The sequence below is a fragment of the Pleurodeles waltl genome, chromosome 5, assembly GCF_031143425.1.
Source record: "Pleurodeles waltl isolate 20211129_DDA chromosome 5, aPleWal1.hap1.20221129, whole genome shotgun sequence".
NCBI classification, from domain to species: Eukaryota; Metazoa; Chordata; class Amphibia; order Caudata; family Salamandridae; genus Pleurodeles; species Pleurodeles waltl.
In genome coordinates, this window is record NC_090444.1 from 1,590,064,447 (window position 1) to 1,590,088,476 (window position 24,030).

At 45.7% G+C, this 24,030-nt stretch overlaps 1 protein-coding gene across 1 annotated transcript in view; it reads right to left on the reverse strand.

The window, feature by feature from the left end:
* ADAM17 (ADAM metallopeptidase domain 17) overlaps window positions 1-24,030 on the reverse strand; it is a 475,078-nt gene that overhangs the window by 60,897 nt on the left and 390,151 nt on the right. The window contains exons 15-16 of the mRNA XM_069235905.1: window positions 19,675-19,805; window positions 347-425 (exon numbers count right to left, since the gene is read on the reverse strand). Of these exons, the coding sequence (XP_069092006.1) occupies window positions 347-425; window positions 19,675-19,805 (210 nt within the window). The remainder of the gene's footprint in view (window positions 1-346; window positions 426-19,674; window positions 19,806-24,030) is intronic.

Genomic DNA, 24,030 nt, shown 5'->3' on the forward strand with positions numbered 1-24,030 from the left:
CATGCTCTTATTTACAGCTTTCATTTAGTGTAGTTGGTAACTATAAATCTGTGCCAAATTCTTTGACATGTCCAATTTCTATTTCAAGGACTTAGCTGAAGTATAATGACAGAGACATTTTGGGGTTCCTGGAAGGCACCGCTTTGAAATATGTGCTTTGCAATGTCAACTACATTCTGCATTTCGTCAAGTCGCTGAAACCTATCTGTGCTAAATATGTTGTGCAATTTGTCCAAACTAACAGGGGTGAAGTAGATAAAACAACATTCAATGACTAAGTGCAGTGATTTATTTTCAATCAGAATTTTCATTTGAATGTAATGCAATAATGAAGTACTCTACCTACCAAAGGTGTTGATGCTGAGCTTATCAATGAAATCCCAAAAGCGTTCAATCACATCTTGCACTTGTTTCTCACACTTGCCCTGTGCAAAGGTGAAAAAAAACACAAAATAATTGCAACAATTATTCCTGCAATGTACACATGTCTTTTTTGTCCGGCTTTGTGGTTAATATGAATAAAATCAGTAGACATCAGTTGAGAGCAAAAGGACACTGGGGAAAAACAGTAACTTTTTGGGCCATTATGGTGGTAAGTACAGCATTGTTAATCTTTGTACAGCACAATAAATTAACCGGATTGTGCGATAACTTCTATTGGAAGATTAGGAATATTATGAAATATTAAATATTAGTTTTCCAAGCCACACAGACCTCATTTGAGAAAACATAATTTATTAAGCAAACAAATAGGTGAATCATAATATTATATTCACAGATTTCAACATAATTTACACTAATTCGGGGCTTTAATGGTTATCAGGCAGCTTGTATGTTGGCTTAGCGCATGTCAGTTTCTGGACTGCATCATTGTGAGTGGTAAAATGAGAACACCGCTAATAAAGACTCTAAATTATTTCTTCCTGTTTTGTTCTAACTATTGCTTACTTTCGATATTCCTTACACGTCCTGGAGCCATTCAGTCTCTCCACTTCATTTAAAATTCTGCTTTCCACAGCAGGGTTTTCTCCATCACCATATGCCTGTCCACTATTTTTTGTGGCTATCTTCCATAACTACTACTGCTATAGGTTTCAGGTGGTCATACTCTGAGCCCATCCCACAGAGCAACCTCATGAATCCCATCATCCCTACAGTATCCGTACTGCAGGTCTATCAATTGTTAGAGATGGTTCCTGATGGGATGTCCACTCATTCGCCGCTATCAAATGTGACACTCAATAATAAGTTCAATAATATTTTGACAGGTCCAGAAAGGCTATGCCGCCTTCATAGATGCTGCTGCACAAAGATTGCAGTGCTATTCTGGGCTGGCCCCACTCCATTGCAGAGATCAGAGTGCCCCATCCCCCTTTCTGAAGGATTCTTCCTCTAAAGCAAACGCTCTATTCTGAACTACATTTAAGGCAACCATTTTATAAATTGCTGCTTTGCCCAGGATAGACTGTGGCACACTCTTCTCGTGAGTCTTTCCTGAATTTTTGTCAGTGCTAGCTATAGATTTTTATTGATGAAAATCACTTTGTAGTTTGTGAAAAATATTCTTAGTTTTGGAATGCCCTCTATGGCCATCTGAAACGGACATTCCAAAGACAATAGGGTGCCCAATTAGACAGCAAATATAGAATGACTTAGACAAGTTGATTCTGATCCCCAGTAGATCACAAATATGTCAATTATCTGCAGCAGATTCGATTTCAAGGAGTTTTGATCTGCCATTTATAGCATCATGTCATCCACGTAAAGGTATATTCTGTCATCCCATCTCCAGTCGCATTATAATCTCAACGCATTGCTTCTTACGTAACACACCAGCCACTTGAATGCCACTCCACATAACAGCAGTGAAAACTGGTACCCTTGCCTTGTTCCTCATTGCAGATTGAACAGGCAAGACCGTACTCCATTAACCTATACCCTAGCTTCTGGTCTCATGTATTTAGTTTTTTATCTGTGATCAAAACCTTGAACCCTATCCCATTTGACTTGGGACCAACAGCAGAAAAGGCCACTCAGTCGAGTCAAACAGCTTTTAGCATCTAAGGCAATATAATCAATCGATTTGGATTATTCTAGGCAACAGTGTAACTTAAGAATATTAAGTGATATACCCTAATTGGCCTGGATGCATTAGACTGTCCGCCACTTGGTGGTCAGTACTTTTGCCAGAATTTTGACTTCCACCTTCAAAAGGGATACAGTTCTTTCCCTTTTCTGTGGAACAGCGCTGTCACGGCCAACCTTAGATCTGGGGAAAGGCAGCTATCTGATCTTGCCTCTTCAAACATATGCAGAAGAGGCTCTATCAACGTGCTACAGAAGAGCAAATACTACTTGGGCTCAGAGTTTTGCTGGTCCCATGCTGTCTGACTGGCAGATAGTACTCTTTCCTGTAAATTGTAAGTCAAACAAATCCCTCTATTCTGTACTCAGTGACGGAAGCCTCACTACGGACACAAATCCTTTCTGCTTCACCTAATCTACTACTCTAGAGCTATAAAGAATGAGGCAGTAGCCTGCAAAGGTCCAGGGCATATCATCATTATCCCTTTCCCCCACTTATTCTCCATCCGGATCCTGATCATGTACACTGCTCTCCTCTCATCTACTCAGCAATGCCAGTATCTTGCTGGCTTTCATCGACCATCTTGCATAGATGGAGCTGTACGGTATACCTCGTGCATGGTATTGTTGTAATTGTTTAAATAAGCCTCTTGTATGCAGTTATGAGTATCCAGGCGAGGATTCCAGTGTTCTCATGTCAGTTGTCCCTGACATCCGAGCTGGCTGTTCATTGCATGTCATGGGCATACATTGTGGTAATAATAAAGTACCTTCTCCTCGTCAACAACAATTCGGATCCCAGAGACAACTGACATGAGAACACTGAAATCCTTGTCTGGTTGCTCTTAACTGCAAACAAGGCGTTTTTAAACAATCACACGAATACCATGCACAAGGTATACCTCTTGCTGGTGAAAACAAAATCGTCCTGGATTCCTTTTACATTGTAGATATTCAACATTCTTCCATTTGAAGTGGTATACCTCTTTCCAGCTGTGGTTCCTGGGTTCTCAGATACTAAACTTCTAGTTTGATCGCTTCAGTCACCATCTCTCCCATTTTTCCGATATTTTCTGACTTTTTCCGTCCTATCCTAGATTTGGTTGGTCCTCTTAGTTCTCTCTCGAAGACTTCACAGGTGGACACTGCATATACTGCTTTTCCTTAAAATAGCTGTTTATGTCTCTAGCCGGCCCCTCCTAATTTTCCAGTCCCGCAGGGCCTGTGCATCTAGTTGCCACCCCCTGGTTTCATAAGTGACCTGGGCTTCAACAGTTTTACCAAATAGGGAGTGGCCCAATATGCCCCTATCCAGAAACCGGTATCCATGAAACTGGCACTTCCTGGCCACACAACAAAGCTGAAATGTTTCTTGGAAATCAAATTAAATGTGGCTAGATATATAGCAAATGTACTCCCATCTCTTTCCCATCCTATATCACCAGAACTCTGGCACAGCACCCTTGTGTATACACGCATGTATGTTGTATGCTGAAGAGGCAGACTTCTTTCTCAAGATCGACCCTTCTGGATCTTGTCATGAATTTTACGTGGACTGCAAGATACATTTTTCTCTATCTATACAACCGCATTTAGTGCTCACCAGGTGAGTTTTTAATAACCAGCTGCTCCATAGTTAACATCTGCAGCATCACCCACTTTTGAATCTTAATTGCAGAATATTCCTGAACATGATTTTTAACTTCCATCTGGTGCCTTGCATTTATATTGGATCATCCCGTATCCAACACTCTTACCTCCTCTGTACATCTTGATCAATTCTTGCCTATATTTAACAGAAGAGTCCTGCCAATTTAATAGTATTCCCAAATTCCCAATCCATTTCTAAACCTCCACACCCCACATCTATGTCAATTCAAAATTGCCTGCGTCCCAACTCACAAGATGTCTCTTGCCCAAACCCATATTTACCATCACACCACCTTATGTCAAAAATAATCACTCACTACCCCCTTGGGTAAGAGGTATTGTAAAAAATGGCAGGGTTGTGGAATGGGGATACTGTGGCAGTACCACGGCATCCCCATTCCACACACCCCTCTTTAATCTTTTTTATTTTGCATCTAATAACTTGAGTCTTTAAAGCCCTGCTACTCTGACCCCCAGACAAGGTATAGTTCCTCTCTATATTTTGAATACATTACCAGAGAATGACCATGAGGCCTCAATGCACATCTGGTGTTTTACAGCTATTCTACAGTAGCAGATTTCAGGTCAAATGGAGAGTTTTGCTCTGTTCAGGTCCCAACAGTACAAACTACTTGAATCTTGGAATGGGTTGAAGGGTATTTAGAAATATAGAGAATGTGAGATGGGGATTGGAGGTGACACACAGGTGTGTAAAGTAAAATGGTTATGCAAGTGGGGATACAGAGGGGGGATGAGAAGGGCAATCTCAATATACTTTGGTTCTATGGGTTAAGGATACTATTTAAACCATCTGCTTCTCATCATGCAACACCTATGATGTGCCACCTCCCTCTATTTTGGTCACGCTCCATGTGCATCATGTTAACTCACAATAAGAATGACGAGATTCAAGAATGAAGGAAGGGGGAAGCTCTTGAACTTAGTGTATGCATGTGCTTTGTGCTGGAAAGCACTGGACATTATTTGTGCTATTTCCTTGCTTTGGGAACAGTCTCTGCCTGTCGTCAAGAATCACAATGGAATCTCAGGGGGTGAGCTCCTGTGTTGTGCAGCCACTGGATTCTTGAACTCCCAGAACCCCTTTACTGCATCCTCAGCAGCCTACAGCACAGCTCCACAGTCCCGCTGTGAGGGGGGAAGAGCTTCAACTTTGTGTGTGCATGTCCTTTGTACTGGGAAGCACTGGACATTATTTTTTACTATTTCCTTGCTTTGGGAACAGTCTCTGCTAGTCGCTCAGGATCACACAGGAGCCTCTGGGGGTGAGGTCCTGTGTCAGACAGCTGCAGGGGACTCGAACCCCCTGAACCCCATACTGCATCCTCAGCTGTCTGCAATCAATGCTATATAATGGCTCCACAGTCTCGCAGCACAGTCCGCGCAGGAATGGGGCTGGGATGGGCCACCCCTTTATGAGTGTTAACATACTTTTTGGACAACAAGGTGAGGTAACTCTTGTGCCTCTTATAAGCATGGGAAAACGCAAGATGGCTGGAAGCTCTGGCCCCCCCACCTAAATCTACATACAAACCTACCAATGTAGACACCATGCTGGAATGTGTTATAGGGGTGGTGTCAAATAAAATCCATCTAGCAGAGCCCAGGCTACCCCTGGGTCAGGGGGATGGTGTTGGAGGCCCAACCAATGGATCCCGCGCAGCTCAAACTAGCAGCCCCGTGGAGGAAGTTGTCACCTAGGCTGAAGGGGAAACTGTGTCCCTCTATTGTGTGGGTATTATGCAAGGACCCACTGTTAATACAGCAAATTTTCACTTTCCATTGAGGTCAAACAGCCCAATTTCCCCCACTGAGCCCTCAAACAAACGCAAAAGGCCCAGTGCCCATACTTGATGGTCGAAACGTAAGATGGGAGAAACAATGGCAGAGAAGGGTCCCAGCGCTCCAATTATGGGCAATATGGATACCAAGGAGATTTATAAGAGATTTTCCACTCTACTTGAAGCTCAATTAAAACCAATAATGGAGCACCTTGTGACAACTGAAACCCACATACCTAATGTTCTCAATCTTTGCTCTATAGCGAAGGTTGGTGTTAGTTGCGTTATGAGCTCACCCGGCTCTGCACTTAGTGGCAGGTCACAGGACTGTGTGGGTGAAAAATCCTCAGAGAGTGGGGTAATCTCTCAGGCCACAGCACCACCACCTATTGCAACACAGAATGTTGTAACACAGAGGGGTATAATTAGCGGTAAACAACATCATCCAGGTATCTCTTATAGTCCAGGGAGTGAAAGCAAAAACAATTTAAGAGTAGTAGAAGGAAGTCAGAAACTGGCAGGGATGCTGTGTAGAGAAGATAGGTATATGGATAACAACCTTTGCCCAACTACGCTTTGATAATGGCAAGGGTGCCACCCTTTAAACAAATTCAGGTGGAGACATGGAATGAGTTGCACAATAAGGTTACCCATTGGCTTTGTGTGCACAACAACTTTAATCCTATGGAGAACCACAAAATCATAATGGTACAGAGGGTTAGTTGGATTGGTCTCTCCAAGAAAAATATAGCCGGGGATTGCACTGTTGTCAATTTTAGGCATCCTGACTGAGTGGGAAATTTGTTGTGTGCACACACAATGGCCCCAAAATTGTCACATTACCCCAGGGCAATTTTTGTAGGCCACCCACAATACCATCTCACCTACCTCCTTCTGTCATGTGTTTCCCAGGTAGGTCGGGTTTGGTATGTCAAAATAGGTTTGCAGCCCTAGCAGACTGCAATGAGGTGGACTGACATAGCACTTAGGTTGCCTGGGAAGGATTTATTGTCTGCAGCAGGAACACCTCCCACAACTCCAAGAATTCCTGAATTGGCCCTCACATCCTCGGCAGTGATAGCACCTTCCTTAACTCTATCTCGGCCCAATGATTCCGATATTAATACTATTCAAACAGTTCAGTAGATGTCCCGAACAGTGCTCCTACACATGTCCCCGAGTGTCTTAACTCAACCCCTACCCTTTTGTCCCAGTCTGCCAAAAACTCTGAGTTAAAAATATTAAGCTGGAACATTGCTGGTCTCTGTTCCAAAATAACATTACTTGATTGGCAATTGTTTATGGAATCATACAATATCATATCACTACAGGAGACTTTATAAATCCTACCCATAGTCTTTGAAGGTTTTGCCTGTTACAGCTTACCTGCGGTCCCATCTTGATCAGGTCGTGCATCAGGTGGACTTTCTATCTGAGTTAACTTATCACTTGAGGGACACGCAGAGGAGGTGAAAACCCCCAGTGTTGTTTTTCAAGACATCTTTTAGAAGGGGTCCATGACATTAATTTTTATTATTTTTGATAATAATGTTTTTTTAACATGGCCAATCAAAAATTCCTGGCATTATTTAACTTTATATCAACTCTTGTGGAGGTGAAATCCCAGCAGGGTCAGCAATTGTATCTTTGTCTGGGAGGTAATTTCAATGCCAGGTTACCAAGCCACAGAGCAGGGGGAGACTCATCTGCTGGCTTGAAAACGGATGAGCGAGGTAAAGAGCTGGAGGTTTTCCTCGCTGTCTCTGATTTATAAAATATTTTGGAAGGGGCTGGCCTTGGCATGCTGGTGGTGCCAACACTTAGGGGAAGGAACAGCTCCTCAAATATTGATTATATTTTTATCTCTCAAAATCTAATGTAATTGCTTTTACATGGCACAATTATCAGCCTTAATTTTGGCAATCACAATCCACCTGAAGTAGGCTTAGCAGTGCCTTGAGGAAGGGCTGAACAAAGGACACAAGGTCTTATTAATTTGTCACCAACTACAAATAGCCTCAGGTTGCATTGGAAAATGCCGAATCCCCCTAAGTTTCTTAACAAACTGATAGCTGAGAATATGCATCTGGTTATGGGATGTTTAGCGAATTGTAATATTAAAGGCTGAATACCGCATCTTTCATAGCATTCGCGAAAGCATTAGATTTTACCTTTCTATTCCCATTAAACCAGTGCCTCAGTCACCCCTCTGGTTCAATCTTGGATGCTCCATGGCCAACCAACTCTTCCGGAGAGCTCTAAATTCATGCCCTCACAATAACACACTAGTACCTGCTCAACGCAAGTATTACAAATCAGTCACAAGCAAGATAAGGAAGGCAGTTATCTGTCATGAATGGGCTCTATTAACAAACACCACCTGAAAGAAAGATAGCAAGACCTTCTGCAAGGCTGTGTCATGTATGTGATCCCTTGATCATAGCAGCACATCGATCAGCTGCCACATAAATGGGGAGGAATGGGTGGCTCATTTTGAGAAACTTTATGCAGATAGTGAGTTCATCCACACACAAGGACCACCTGCGGATGCATCATTTTCGTTATTTGTTTCTCTGCCTGAAGATAAGGCTGCCATTCAGGAGAGTGCGGGGGGAGCACCAGGGCCTGACGGTTTTCCCATTTACATCATTAAGTGTAGCACAAACCTTTTGACCACACTGCTGACCAATGTCCATAACAGTCTGAGTTACTCCGGTCATCGTTCCCATTTTTAAAAAAAGCAAGACGAGCTAAGCCTAAATGTTATCCTCCCATTTCACTGATTGACATCCCTGCCAAAATTCTTGGGAGAGTTCTGTATAACAGAATAGTGAAATGGTTTAACGATAATATTATAAATGCATGCCAGTATGGCTTCCGCAGTGGTATAGGAACAATGGAGCAAAGCCTCAACCTAAACCTGATCATTGGGAAATATGCTGTGGCCAAACAGTCGTTACATTTTGCCTTCATGGATTTGTCAATGGCATTTGACTGTGTCAAGCGGGCAAAGTTATGACAGTCCCTTATTAAGATACAAATGGATATGGTATTAGTGCACAATGGCACCACAACCAGTGTCAGGTTTGGTAATAAGGGGGAGGTTTCTGATTAATTTAGCAAAGGACAAGGGGTCTTGCCAATTGTGCATATTAGCTTCCCTCCTTTTTATTTTGTACGTAAATGATCTTAGTTTAGAGCTTGCTAAATGCACCCTAGATGTGCCCATGTTGAATGCCCCCCTTTCCTGTGTTACTTTATGAGGATGACGCTGTAATAATCGCCAGAAACCCTTAAGCCATGCCCTTCCTAAACCATTTGTTTGTACATTTTATGGCAAATCTTGATCTATTGATTAATTTGACAAAATCTTTTATAATGACTTGTGACCAGAAGCGTACGCAACCCTCATCTATTGTAGTGGATGTGAACACTATTATTAGGTACCAATATCTTTTCTTACCTGGGCGTTACTTTTAGCTCCACGGGTTCATGGTCTCCCCCACATCGCACAAAATAGGGTTACGTTTTCAAGGGCAATATCAGGAAGAACTGGGAACAATCTTTATTGTTTAGTTTTAGGGCCGGTATAATGAAATATTCCTTAAGCTTTCCGCTTGGCTTTCAGCATAACCTTGATTCCAGGGTTTGCCCATGTAAAAAGTCGTCCAAACAAACTATGCATTTTCTCTTTTGTACACTAAAAGATTTTTGGTATCCTTTATGAGTTTCAAAAACTTTCAGCACTGTTCTCAGGCCTATCGCTTTTTACAATCATTATCAGATGATGAAGTTTGCCATTGTGTAATTTTTTTTCTTCAAGCGGCAATACGCTCTAGAAGGTCAATGTATTCTCAATAACTATGACCATGTTGGATATGGCGTTTAGATTAACCCTGAATTATACTTTTCCTTGTCCTTAAGCACTTATTTATGAGTTTTTATTTTTTTGGTGTGTTGTCTGATTGATATTATCATATGAAAAATATTACTTACTAGTAGACATCTGTTCGTGGCATGTAGTGCAGTAGATTCACATGCAATTCATAAGCTTGCCATCTAGTGTTGGGTTCGGAGTGGTACAAACTGTTTTTCTTCAAAAATTATTTTCGAGTCACGGGATCAAGTGGCTCCCTCCTCTCGGTAATAGTGCACATGGACATCAAGTCCCTTGTTAAGATTGTTTCTCTGCAGGCGGGAGAGTGAAATGGTGAAGAGAGAATAGGATAGAAAAGATGTCCATGCAATGTATGTATATAAATACAATATTTACATGTTAATAAATTGCAACTGCCACATGCTTCCGGGGAGGAAAAAGGGCATTTGTGAATCTACAGCACTACATGCCGCAAACAGATGTCTACTGGTAAATAACATTTTCCATTCAATAGCATGTGTGGCTTTAGATACACATGATATGCATAGACTGTAAAGCAGTCCCTCCATCAAGTGGTGGCTACCGTGCAGGTGTTACAATTGGTTGAAAGAGTGTTTTTAGTACTTCTTGCCCAACATTTGCCTGTTGATGTGCAAATACATCAACACAATAATATTTTGCAAAGGTATGCAGTGTAGACCAGTGGTTCCCAACCTGTGGTCCGGGAACCCCTGGGGGTCCGCAAAGCCTTCTCAGGGGGTCCGCGAGAGCCTAGAAATTGAAACATATTAACAAATATTGACAAATTAGGTGCCCAGCTTCCAGTAATGACTCAGACGGGGGTCCCCGGATTCCCATGATGATTCAGTGGGGGTCCCTAGGTTCCAATAATGTTAAAGTGGGGGTCCACAGAAATCAAAAGGTTGGGAACCACTGGTGTAGACCATGTAGCTGTTTTATAAATATCTGCGATAGGTTGTTTCCTAAAAATGCCATAGTTGCACTTTTTTCCTAGTGGAGTGTGCTCTAGGTGGTGTAGGTAATTGTTGTTTTGGTTTGTGATAGCAAGTTTCAATACATTTGACTAGCCATCTAGCTATACTTTGTTTAACTACAGCTTCTCCTTTATGGGGCTTTGAAAACACCACAAAAAGTTGTTTTGTTTTCCTTAAGTGTTTGGTTCTGTCTGTATAACACATAAGAGCCCTTTTAACATCAAGAGTGTGTAGAGCTCTTTCCGCTACAGAATCCGGTGTGGGAAAGAAAACTGGCAATTCTAGTCAGATTGATATGAAATTGTGAAACTACTTTTGGAAGGAATTTTGGGGATGAGTTCTTAATACAAGTTATTTTTTTTGTGAATTTGGAAGAAAGGTTCTTCCAAGGTTATATATAGCCTGTAGCTCACTCACAAGCCTAAGGGAAGTGATGGCACTAAAAAGGCTACCTTCCACAACAGAAATTGTAGAGAACAGAAATGTAGTGCCTCAAAAGAAGGACCCATAAGCCTTGTGTGAACAATATTAAGATTCCAGGATGGTGCTGGAGGAACCCTTGATGGAATTACTCTTAAGTCCTTCCATAAATGCCATAATAACAGGAACTCTAAACGAAGAAGTATGCTGTCTGTTCTGATGATATGCAGCTATATCAAATCAAATAAAAAAACATTTATAAAGCGCGCTACTCACCCTTGAGGGTCTCAAGGCGCTAGGGGGAAGGGGTTACTGCTGCTCGAAGAGCCAGGTCTTGAGTTGCCTCCGGAATGCGAGGTGGTCCTGAGGTTGGTGGGGAGGGAATTCCATGTCTTGGCCGCCAGGTAGGAGAAGGATTTCCCACCTGGCGTGGTGCGGCGGATGCAAGGGACGGCGGCGAGTGCGAGTTTGGCGGAGCGAAGTTGACGGGTGGGCGTGTAGAAACTGAGGCGACGGTTGAGGTATTCGGGTCCCTTGTTGTGGAGGGCTTTGTGCGCGTGGGTGAGGAGCCGGAAGGTGATCCTTTTGTTGACGGGAAGCCAGTGCAGGTGTCTCAGGTGGGCGGAGATGTGGCTGTTGCGGGGTATGTCGAGGACGAGGCGGGCGGAGGCGTTTTGAATTCGCTGCAGGCGTTTCTGGAGTTTAGCCGTGGTTCCTGTCTATAGGCTGTTGCCGTAGTCCAGGCGGCTCGTGACAAGGGCGTGGGTCACAGTCTTTCTGGTGTCGGCGGGGATCCAATGGAAGATCTTTTGGAGCATGCAGAGGGTGAGGAACCAGGAGGATGATACGGCGTTGACTTGTTTGGTCATGGTGAGAAGTGGGTCCAGGGTGAATCCGAGGTTGCGTGCGTGGTCTGAGGGGGTTGGTACGGTGCCAAGGGCCGTGGGCCACCAGGAGTCGTCCCAGGCGGACGGGGTGTTTCCGAGAATGAGGACTTCCGTTTTGTCTGAGTTCAGTTTCAGACGGCTGAGTTTCATCCATTCTGCGACATCTCTCATTCCATTTTGCAAGTTGGTCTTGGCACTGGTGGGGTCCTTGGTGAGGGAAAGTATCAGCTGAGTGTCGTCGGCGTAGGAGGTGATGTTGATGTTGTGTTTGCGTACGATGTCGGCGAGGGGGCTCATGTAGACATTGAAGAGAGTCGGGCTGAGCGAGGAGCCTTGTGGGACGCCGCAGATGATCTCAGTGGGGTCTGAGCGGAAAGGTGGGAGGTAGACTCTTTGGGAGCGGCTGGAGAGGAAGGAGGTGATCCAGTCCAGGGCCTGTCCTTGGATCCCAGTGGAGCGGAGGCGGGATATTAGGGTTCGGTGGCAGACGGTGTCGAAGGCAGCCGAGAGGTCGAGGAGGATGAGGGCGACTGTTTCTCCGTTGTCCATCAGAGTTCTGATGTCGTCTGTGACTGAGATGAGGGCGGTTTCTGTGCTGTGATTGGCTCGGGATTCGGACTGAGAGGGGTCGAGTAGTTTGTTGTCTTCCAGGAAGTTGGTAAGTTGCTTGTTGACGGTCTTCTCTATGACTTTGGCGGGGAAGGGGAGGAGCGAGATGGGGCGGAAGTTCTTCAGGTCGCTGGGGTCCGCCGTAGGTTTCTTCAGTAGGGCGTGGACTTCTGCGTGTTTCCAGCTCTCGGGGAAGGTGGCAGAAGCAAACGAGCTGTTGATGATGGTCTGGAGATGCGGGGCGATGATGTCGTCTGCTTTGTTGAAGATGAAGTGTGGGCAGGGGTCCGAGGGGGCACCGGAGTGGATGGAGTTCATGGTGGCTTTGGTCTCTTCCGTGTTGATGTGAGTCCAGGCGTTGAGGGAGATGGCTGGGGTTGTAGGTTCTGTGGTGGTTGGCTTGGTCTGGTGTCCGAAGCGGTCATGTAGGTCGGTGATCTTACGATGGAAGAAGGTAGCAAGGGAGTTGCAGAGGTCTTGTGAGGGCGTGATGGCATTGGCGTTGGGGTTGGAGAGCTCTTTGACAATGTTGAAGAGTTCTTTGCTGTTGTGAGTGTTCTTGTCAAGTCTGTCTGTGAAGGAATTTCTTTTGGTGGCGCGGATCAGTTGGTGGTGTTCGCGGGTGGCGTTCTTGAGGGCAGACATGTTATCTGCGGTGTGGTCCTTGCGCCAGGCTTTCTCGAGGGTGAAGGCAGGTTTTTTTAGATTCCTTGAGGGTGTCTGTGAACCAGAGAGGTTTCTTGGTGTTGGTCTGTCTTGGGAGGCGCCTGAGGGGAGCGAGGTTGTCTGCGCAGTTGGTGATCCAGTGCGTCAGGCTGAGGGCTGCGTCGTTGGGGTCGGTGGAGAAGGTGGGTTGGTTGTCGCTGAGAGTGGAGAGAAGCTGTTCCGCAGGGATTTTGTTCCAATGTCGGCATGGGATGGATTGTGTGCGGAGGTGGCGAGTCTCGCCTCGGAAGGTGAAGTGGACACATCTGTGGTCGGTCCAGTGTATAACGGAGGAGTGGCTGAAGGATACGTGGTTGCTGGCGGAGAAGATCGGGTCTAGCGTGTGTCCGGCGATGTGGGTGGGGGTGTTCACCAGTTACTTGAGACCGAGGTTGTCGAGGTTGTCGAGCAGGACGGTGGTGTTGGGGTTGTTGTTCTGTTCCAGGTGGAAGTTGAGGTCACCGAGGAGGATGTAGTCTGGCGAGGCAAGGGCGTGCGGGAGATGAATTCAGTGATAGAGTCGCTGAAGAGGGCGCGAGGTCCAGGGGGTCTGTAGATGAGAGTTCCTCTGAGGGTGGTCCTGGGGTCTGTGTGGATCTGGAAGTGTAGGTGTTCGGTGGCGAGGGGGGTGTCTTCTGTGGAGGTGGTGACGTTGATGGAGTCCTTGAAGACGATGGCGATTCCTCCACCGACTTGGTTGGTGCGGTCTCTCCTGGAGATCTTGTAGCCGTCGGGGATGGCTATGGCGATGTGGGGGGCCGAAGAGGCGTTCATCCAGGTCTCAGTGATGAAGGCGACGTCCGGTGGAGTCCAGGAGGTCCCATAGTTCAATGGCGTGCTTGTGGATGGAGCGTGCGTTGATCAGGATGCATTTGAGGTGGTTGTTGTCGCGTGGGCTGGCAGCAGGGGTGGTTTCGCGGTGGAAGGTGAGTTTGCAGGTGTGGCATGCGAAGGGTCCGTGGGTACGTTTCGGGTTGGCTAGGAAGCAGGTGCTGGAGCGCCCCGGGTTGAGGGCGTGGAGGGTGTTGGGGTCATAGCGGTGCTGCGGGGTTTGGGAGTGCTGGGGGCCAGGGGTCGTGGCGCTGGGCGCAGTCCAGGCGCGGACGGGCTTGCCTTTGGCGCGACAGCGATGCACCCGCTGCGCACGGGCGCGCAGTGGCCGCCATAAGAGGGAGGAGGGGTCAGCTGGGGGCGGGCGACGAATGGGAGCGGGGGTGGGGCCGAGCAGGAGGTGGCGGCGGGAAAGCGGAGGGTGGGGGGGTCAGGTAGAGGGGAGGGGAGAAAAGAAGAGCAGAAGAGGAGGGGAGTAAGGAAGAACAGAAGAGGAGAGGAGAGGAGTGAAGAACAGAAGAGGAGAGGAGAGAAGAGTGAAGAACAGAAGAGAGCAGGGTGAAGAACAGAAGAGGAGAGGAGAGAAGAGTGAAGAACAGAAGAGAGAAGAGTCAAGAACAGACGAGAGAAGAGTCAAGACCAGAAGAGAGAAGAGTCAAGAAGAAGGGTAAAGAAGAAGAGGAGAGAAGAGTCAAGAGAGAAGGGAGAAGAGTCAAGAAGAGGAGGAGAAGAGTCCGGAGAGACGAGAGAAGAGGCAAGGAGAGGAGTCAGGCAGAAGAGGAGAGACCTGAGAAGCAGAGGGGAAGGGTCCAGAAGATGGGAGGAGACCACGGAGGAAGAGAAGGAACACGCAGAGAAAAGTACAGAGGAGGAGAAGAACATGCAGGACGGGGTGCAGAGAAGAAGGAAGAACACAGATGAAGAACACAGATGAAGAACACAGAAGAACAACACAGATGAAGAAAACATGCAGGTCGGGGTGCAGGGGAGAAAGAAGAACACAGATGAAGAACACAGAAGAAGGACACAGAAGAAGAGAGAACACGCAGGTCGGGGTGCAGAGGAGAAAGAAGAAACACAGATGAAGAACACAGATGAAGAAAGAAGAAAGAACACGCAGGTCGGGGTGCAGGGGAGAAAGAAGAACACAGATGAAGAACACAGATGAAGAATACAGATGAAGAATACAGAAGGAGGACACAGAAGAAGAGAGAACACGCAGGTCGGGTGCGGAGGGGAGAGAAGAACACAGATGAAGAACACAGATGAAGACCCAGGATGAAGAAAGAAGCAGGAAGAGAACGCGGTGAGGAAGAGCAGAACACGCAGCAAGAGGGCTGCAGAAGAGGAGCAGAGAGCGAAGGGAAGAAGGACAGTAGAGGTGCGGAGAGAGGTTGGAGGAGGGAGCGGAAGGCAGAAGACAGAGGTACAGGAGAAGAGAGGTGAGTAGCGCGGGGCTGGGCGGGGGGAGTACTTACTGTTTTTAGCAGGTCTTGCTGGGAGGTGTCAGGAGCCTGGGCTGGTGGAGCTGCAGCGGCAGGGGGAGCGACCTACCCTTGGTGATAAGTGATAAGTGATAAGTGAAGACAAATGGAGGTATAAGTAAGATTAGCTTTTTGAAAATGTAGTAAGTAACAATCTGTTGAATTGTTGGTTTGAGAGGGTCAATGTTTTTTGATTGGCAGTAGCCAACAAAACATTTCAATTTTTCCGCGTAACAATGTCTAGTTGTGGGTCTACGTGCTTCTCTAAGAACATCTGTAAATTTTTGTGATAGATGTAAGTACCCAAATTCTATGACCTCAGAAGTCCTATCGCTAGGTTGAGGGATTTGGGGTCTGGCTGTCTGCTCTTGAGTTTGTGTTAGAAGGTCTGGTCTTTTGGGCAGCTTCTGATGTGCAACTACTGAGAGATCCAAAAGTGTTGTGAACCATGGTTGACGTGCCCATGTAGGAGTTACCAAGATTATGGTAAGGGAAGATTGTCTGAGCTTCCGAACTAGAAAAGAAGTAAGAAGAGGAGAGAGGAAAAATGTGAGCAAATATCCTTGACCAACTCACTCGTAGAGCATTGCTTATGGAGTGAGGGTGAGGACACCTGGGGGCGAAGTTGTGGCACTTTCTGTTCTGGGGTGTGGCAAATACATCTATTTGAGGTATTTCCCACTTTAGAAAGTAATGGTAAAGGACTTGTGGGAGGAGTTCTCATTTGCTGACTTGTTGCTGCATCCTGCTTTGCAGGTCTGCAAATTGATTGTCTATCCCTAGGAGATATTGTGCCACTATATGAATGTGGTGATGAATTGCCCATTTCCATATAGTTTGTGCAAGATGGGATAAGGAAGGCGATTGTGTACCTCCCTGTTTTTGAAGATAGTATATGGCAATCATGCTGTGTGTACGTACCAACACCACCTTGTGTTGCAAGTGTGGAAGGAATGCTTTCATTGCTAGGAAGACTGCTAAGAGTTCCAGGTGACTGATGTATATGGACTGCTGAATGATATTCCATAGCCCCTGGACTGTGAGGTTGTTGAGATGAGTTCCCCAACCGGTATGTGAGGCATCTGTAGTGAGAATGCAGGATGCCATCATCCCCAGTAGGCGCATAAAAGTCCTTACTGTGTATGAATGGTTCTCTGTTAATAGAGCAATCATTCTTTGAAAAGCTTGAATTCGGGCTGAGCTGGGAAACGCTAGTCCTAAATGTGTATTGAGAATTGCTCCTAGATGGGGTTGTACCTGAAGGGGTTGAAGATGTGATTTGAGGTAATTGATGGTGAATCCTTAAGTGTGTAGGAGATCGATTGTAAGTTGAGTGTGATGTTGACATTCTTGGAGGGTACTGGCTTTGAAAAGCCAGTTGTCTAAGTAAGGGAAGACAGAAACTTGTTGTCCTCCGAGGTGTGCGGCCACTACTGTGAGACATTTGATGAATATTCTGGGAGCAGTTGTGACCCCGAAAGGTAAGACCTTGAATCAGTAATGTTTTCCTGCATCCATGAATCTGAGGTATTTGCTGTGTGCTGGATGAATGGGAATGTGAAAATAGGCATCCTTTAGGTCGAACGCTGTCATGAAATTACCCTTGTGGATAAGGGGAATGACATCTTGAAGAGTGACAATATGGAAGTGTTCTGCCGGGATGTAATGGTTTAAGGGTCTGAGATTTAAGATTGGTTTGAGAGGCCTGTCTTTTTTGGGTATTAGAAAATAGAGGAAGTAAACTCCTGTATCTTGGTGTTGTAATGGAACTGGTTATATCACCTCTTTGAGAAGAAGGAAGTGTACTTTCTATTTGAGAAGAGTGAGATGTTCTTGAGAAAGTCTGAGAGTATGAGGTGGTTTGGCAGAGTGGGTGTGCGCTCCAAACAGTAGTTGTTTTGGATAATTGAAAGTACCCATTGATCTGTGGTAATCTAAAACCACTGTGGGCAAAAGTGTAGAAGTCTGCCGCCTACAGGAGTGATGTGTGGTGTTGGCAGGTGGATGCAGTCATTGCTTGGTGGTGGATGAGGAGCTTCTAGATTTAGATGGCTTTTCATTCCCTTTATTATTGTTCCCTCTGTACGAACCTCTATAATAATCTCTGGAGTATAACTGAGTTGTGGGCTTTGCTTGCGTGGAAGCCTGGTCAATAAAGATTTCAGTTTGGGGGATATTTTCGGTACCAAAACAGAGGATAGCAGTTTCTTCTTCGGTGCCAAGTGGTCGGGACTGAAGCACCCAGTGTATTCAGTCAGCTCAGTGCTGAGGTGGAAGTACCAGCACCTGAGGTCGATGCCAAAGATTTGGCTTTGGCTTTTTTCAGTGCAGAGCCGGAAGGCGGTGCATCCAAAGGAGTTTTTTGGCTCCGACCATGGCTGGAAGGCAGTGGCGGACCGGTGGCCTCTTTACATGTAGCCTCGACCGAGGGCAAAGGGGTCTTTTTACTCACGGTCTCCGACAACTGCAATGGCTGACTTTCAATGTTAAATTGAACGTCTGAGTCAGAGTCTTCGATGGAGAAGGCCTATTCTTGCTCCAGCTCTTCCTGCTCATAGTCGAATATGTCTGGTGTATCGTCTGGAGTCCGAGACGCCATTTCCATGCGACGAGCTCTTCGATCTCTGAGTGTCTTCCTTGAAATAAAGCAACAGCGCACGTCGCAGGCCTGCACGTTTTGGTCATGGGAGAGACAAAAATTATACATCTGGTGGGGGTCGGTGTATGGAAATTTGGAGAGGCATTGAGGGCAAAACCCAAATGGAATCCGTTCCATCAGGTCTGCATAGTTGGATGCCACGCTGTGGAGGTAAGCCAGAAGAGGGCCCGAGAGGGCCATGTCTGCCTCGAAGGGCAGAGAATCGATTCCGGGTGTAAGCTGGGATCGATGGCTGAGTGAAGGAAGAAAACGCAATCAAACAATACTGACGGTGATAGAGAACTGTTTTGGATTGTATTGAGTTGAAAACTTGTAGCGAGAGGAACACACGTCCAAACCCGATGGTGGAGAGAAACAATCTAACAAAGGACTTGATGCCCATCCGTAGTATTACCGAGAGGAGGAGTCCTTCTATTCCGTGACTTGAAAAAGTTTTTCAAAGTAAAACAAGTTGTACCACTCTGAACAACACTAGATGGGAGCTTATGTATAGCATGTGCATCTACAGCCACACATGCCATCAAACAGTTGTAGCAACACAAAAGGATGATGGATGGGGTGTTGAAACTATTCAAACACTCCCCCCCCAGTCACAGATCTGGGTTTAATCCATCGTTCTTTTGCTCACCATAGCACCCCAGTTTGGACCCAGCCATATGCAAATCAGTCTTGACCCTGTTCCTCAAACGATTGTATACTTTTATGGCTGTTTACAGTCGAACAATGTTGATTCTGAATGAAGGGTTTAATAACCAACAAGATAGCTGAATGGGCTGAACACTGAATAATGATGACTGTGTGACTTGCAGGTCATAGTTTTAAATCTCAACAAGGCTAACTCAGCCCAACATCTTTCCAACATCGATAAGGCACTTTCAAATTGGGTTTTCATAACACCCATTATGTAAAAGGCAAGAATGGCAAAGCTGCAGTAACAGGAGTTACATAAAGAATATTGTATATAGCACTACATAATAAGTAGAGGCCTTTTTCAAAATATAGTGTCAAAAGTTAAATTTCTTTAGTACACGTGAGCAATTACACTGCCCAAACCCTAGTAGGACAAAGGCAAAGCAAGAGAGAGAAATGGAATGCACAAATCTGATACAATCAATATGCCTTATGTTCTAGTGCCTTGATAGCCATGGGTGCTAGGTGGATCAGCTCAAGGGACCTAAGCGCTGGGGCAGAGGTTCTACTTTTAACCATCAGGTTCGAGGAACATTAAAAACCTACCAACAAATCAGAAACAGGACTGTGACAAAAATCTCCCAAAGTTAGTTTAGGTTGCCAAAGCAAGCTCATAGTTTTCAAGATAGACACTGTATGTTGTTTTGAATATACATCCAATTTAAGCTCATTTTGTTTATGAACGTATTTGAAAAATGCCCTAATTTCAATTTAGTAAAGGAATCTTTGAAAGCTGGACTTATGTCTGCAAAATTCAAAACCTGGAGCATATTTTATGCTGAGATGCCCATGTGACTACTACATTAAATGAGTATTTTTGCTGCCTCTATCCATCAAGTCACCTTGTGGATATTTTATCAACATGATCATGGATAGCTTCTTATAGGTGAGACAGGAGAGAGACATGCTTCCAGAGCAGTAAAAATTCAAACTCCTGCTAGTAAGACTAGTAAAAATGTAATGGTAAAATGTTTCTCACTTACATTGGAATCACAAAATCCAACAGTGCAGGGCTTTCCTTTACGCAGGTACAGAAAGTGGTTATTGACATCAACATATGGACTACAGGTGCCATTTTCATCCCGGCAGCAAACTTTGCAGGAGTTTTCTGTAACTAAACATAAGAATGACAGTATGTTTATTTGCAACCCACAATAAAATCTCACACTGCTTTTTGTGTTTTGGAGTTTGAAAGAGTTAACCTTCCTTGTCAGACAAACAGAAAATACAAAACATTACCACCTTGCCTTTGATTGTCTTACATATGCTGCTGACTAGAACCTGTTTTGAAGTGTAACACTACGGTATACTACTTTGTCAAACTTAGAGTATGCTTGGTTATTTTAATCTTTTAAAGTGAAAAATGTTTTTATATTAATTTTTCCTATTACATATGGTGGGTACCCTGAAATCTGTATCTAAGCATCAATTTGTTTGGCCCGCTACAAATGTTCTTTGTAGCTGTTTCTAAAGGGCCTGCATCATCTGCCTCATAAACAGAGCTAACCCCGTGCAGGTTCTGGAAAACGTTATCTCCAAGTTCACTTTGTGATTAGCCAAGTACTAAGTGATATCCTTTTGACTGAAGACTTTGTGTGAACCATAAGGAATATGTAACTTACCCTGTAAGTATCTGTTCATGGCATGTAGTGCTGTAGATTCACTTGCTCTGCATCCTGCTGACATCTGGAGTTGTGCAAGATGTTTTTCTTCTAAGACATCTTTCGAGTCACCACCTCGAGTGACTCCTCTTCTTGGTGATAATGCACTTGGGCATTGACTCCAATGTTAGATTGTTTTCCCGCAGGCAGGTGATTAAGGAGAGTAAAGTGGGTGTAAGTAATGAGATGACTGTAGGGAGCCGGGTTCTGGTTGCAGTACTCCACACGTTTTGCCTAGTTTTAAGATGTACTCGGTTCCTGCTAACCAGGGCCCCAGTGCCAATGTTCTCTCCCCAAAACAAGACACCAGGTCACTTGATCCCCAAGAGACCAGGCCCTTGAGCACCTCTATAAGTCCATTGCAAATAGTACCCCTGGTACCTCGGGCCTGGGTACTGAAGAGAGCCCCTCAGAGCTACAGCACAACTTGTGCCACTCTGAGGGACCCAGCACCAACCACATGCAGACTGCCATTGCAGGCTGTGTGACGAGGTGCTCCCAAAATTGAAAACATGACATGGCACACACATGTGTCAAATGTCACCTAAAACTCTGCTTGTAACATCTGTAAGTCACCCCTACAGCAGGCCTTCAGCCCTAAGGCACCATTATATATTATATATGCATGAGCAAATATGCCCCAGGTCTTTGTCGATTCGTAGACATAGTGAGTGTGCAGGGAAGCCATTTTAAATACATGTGCTGGACACTGGTCAATACCAGTTACTCAGCTACATGATGGCTACTCTGAACCTATGGATGTTTAGTATGAAACATCTCTGTAGGAAAGTACATCTTTTGACATGGTCACCCTCGCCCCCCCCCCCCCCACACACATACTTTTGACACTTTTTGCTTAGTTTCTAGTGCACTTTCGACTGAAAGGGCGCTGGGTCCTTCTAAACAGCCCCCCAGTGCCAGATCTCTTTCCCTAAAACTGCACAGTCATTTTTCCCAATTCGCAAAGGCTTTAGCTTCTACTATAAGTCCTGGGTAAATGGTACCCCTGGCACCTAGGGCATGGGGTACTAAAGAAAGGCACTGGAGGCCTGCAGCACGAGTTGTGCCACCCTCAGGGACTCCCTCACTAAGTGTACACAGTGCTGCTTTTCCGGACTCCGTGTCTTTGTGCAGAACTAAAATGAAAACACAACATGGCACACAGCCTATGTGCCCTGTCCCCTTTGCACTGCATACAATATATGCAAGTCACCCCTCTAGCCGGCCTTCCAGTTCTAAAGGCAGGGTGCATTATAATACATGTGAGGGCATATCTGCATGAGCAGATATGTCCCAGCTATGTCTTTGTTGAATCTCAGACATAGTAAGTGGACAGGGAAGCCATTTTAAGTACATGTGCTGGACACTGGTCATTACGAGTTCCCCAGCTACATGATGGCTTCACTGACAATAGGGATGTTTGGTATCAGACATCTCGTATTAATAAACACTCACTGAATCCAGTGATGGATTTATTAATACATGCATTCAGAGGGCACCTTAGAGGTGGCCCCTGAAAAATCTAACAATTCTTAGCGTCAAACTCCTAGGGTCAAAACCAGTACAGCCATCTTAAGACAGTTCTGGCCCCCTCAGGTGAGAGCCAATGCTCTCAAGGGCTCAGAATAAATGCCAGCCCCTAGCACAGGTGTGACAACCTCACCCAGGCAGGATGGACATTCTTGGGCGGGGACCTTCAAATGCCTTGCCGTCTTTGAAATGTGACCCAGGCCTCTCCCAGTGGTGGAGGAGGCTGACCCCCAGTACCTGACCTCACTTTTGGCAGCAGGACTGGCAGGAAAATTAGGTAAATTAAAAGGAGTGCCTAGTTCATGGCAGCCCCACCCCTGGGGTGGATGAGCTGAAATGCCACTACCTTTTAAATTCCTCCATTTTGTGTGGAAGGAATTAGGCCAACAGGGTTAGTACTATGCCCACCTCCCAAAGGAAGTGGTCATAGGAAGGGTGTAGTCACCCTAAACGTGAGTAGCCCATTGGCTACCACCTGGCACTCCCTGTAACGCCCTAAATTCAGTATTTAGGTGGCACCCCTGAATCTTAGAATCAGATTCGTGTCGACCTAAGAAGAGCCGGACAAAACAGAAGGAGCCCAGCAGAGACAACTGAAGATGCCAACTGATTTGGCCCAATCCCTACCGGCCTGTCTTCAGCTTTCAAAGAAACCTGCACCCAGAAGACAACAGTCCTGCAGCCCGGTGACCTCCAAAGCCTTGGGAGGACTGCCTGCCTTTGATAAGGACCATGAACACCTGTGGACAGCGGACCTATCCACAAGAAACCATCTCTAAAGAAGAAGTCTGCCCGAGGAACTGCAAAACCACCTTTGCAACGTCCCCAGCCCGAGTCCAGGTGGCCCGCCAGTCCAGTGAAGGTTCTCCAGCACTTCTGAACAAGAGTCCACTGTTGGCTGACCACTGCCGGACTTCACGGTGACACCTGTAGCCTAAATATGAGGACTCCCCTGACCGCAACCTGCCTAGGAAGCTGTTTCTGATGCCAAAAGACACCCCTGCACCCGGAACACCTGGGCCTTGGGGAGCTGGACCATTTGTGTCCCTTTGATCCCTTGCATCTCAACTTACCTGGGCAGCTGTGGGTTGAACACACCTGACCTCCTGTCTGGAGCTTGCAGCCCCTTTCTGAAAGGGATCTCCTCCTTTGAATAACATTGGGAGCCTGACTGTGTGTTGGCACTCTGCACCAGGCTGCCCCATGCTGCTGAGGGTGTAAGTTTCGTACTGCCCTGTGACTCCCCTTGTACTTACCTCAACTCCAGGAGATCAACCCCTGACCCTGCTTTACTCAACTGTAAGCAGCACTTCTGCAGATACCCTCTGTCTCCATTGGATAGCACTCTGCACCCAGCCACCCCTGAGCCACTGAGGGTGTAAGTTTGGTGCTGCCTTGTGGCCCCCTCGATGCTTGCCTCAACCCTGGGAACCAACCTCTGACAACGTGTGTACTTACCTGGGAACAGTGCGTCTTCATCCCCGCAGTCTCCATTGAGGAACATTGGGCAGCAACTTAGATTTTGACCTCTGCACCCCACCGCCCTCGTGCCACTGGGAGTGCACTTTTGGTGCCAACCTGAACCTTGCCCAGTGCTAGTCTAAAATCCTGAAAATTGTACTAAGTGTCGATTTTTGAAACAGCAAAGTATTTTTAATTTAAAAACTGCTTAACTTATAACAAAGTTCTTTGGTTCAAAGCATATATGAAAGCAACTGTTATTTTTCTAAATTGGTCTCAGATTTATTCGTTGAGTGTGTGTCTCATTTTCAACAAATGCTTTACATGACCTCTTGATAAGCCTAACTGTTCGCCCACACAACCACAAAAAGAGCATTAGACCCATCTATTGCTGCCTCTGCAAGCCTTTGGGGATCCACTGGACTCTCTGCACAGTGTACTTCATTTTAATGCAATATATAGAGTCAGCGTCCTACAATCTCATATTAATAAACTCTCACAGATTCCAGTAATAGATTTATTAATACATGCACCCAAAGGGAACCTTAGAGGAGTCCCCTAAAAAATACACCAACTGCTGGTGCGCTCACTGAATGGTTCTGGCCAGCCTGCCACCAACAGATGAGAATATGACCTCCCAGGGTGAAAGCCTCCAATCTTGAGAGGTCGGAAACAAAATCCTCTCCA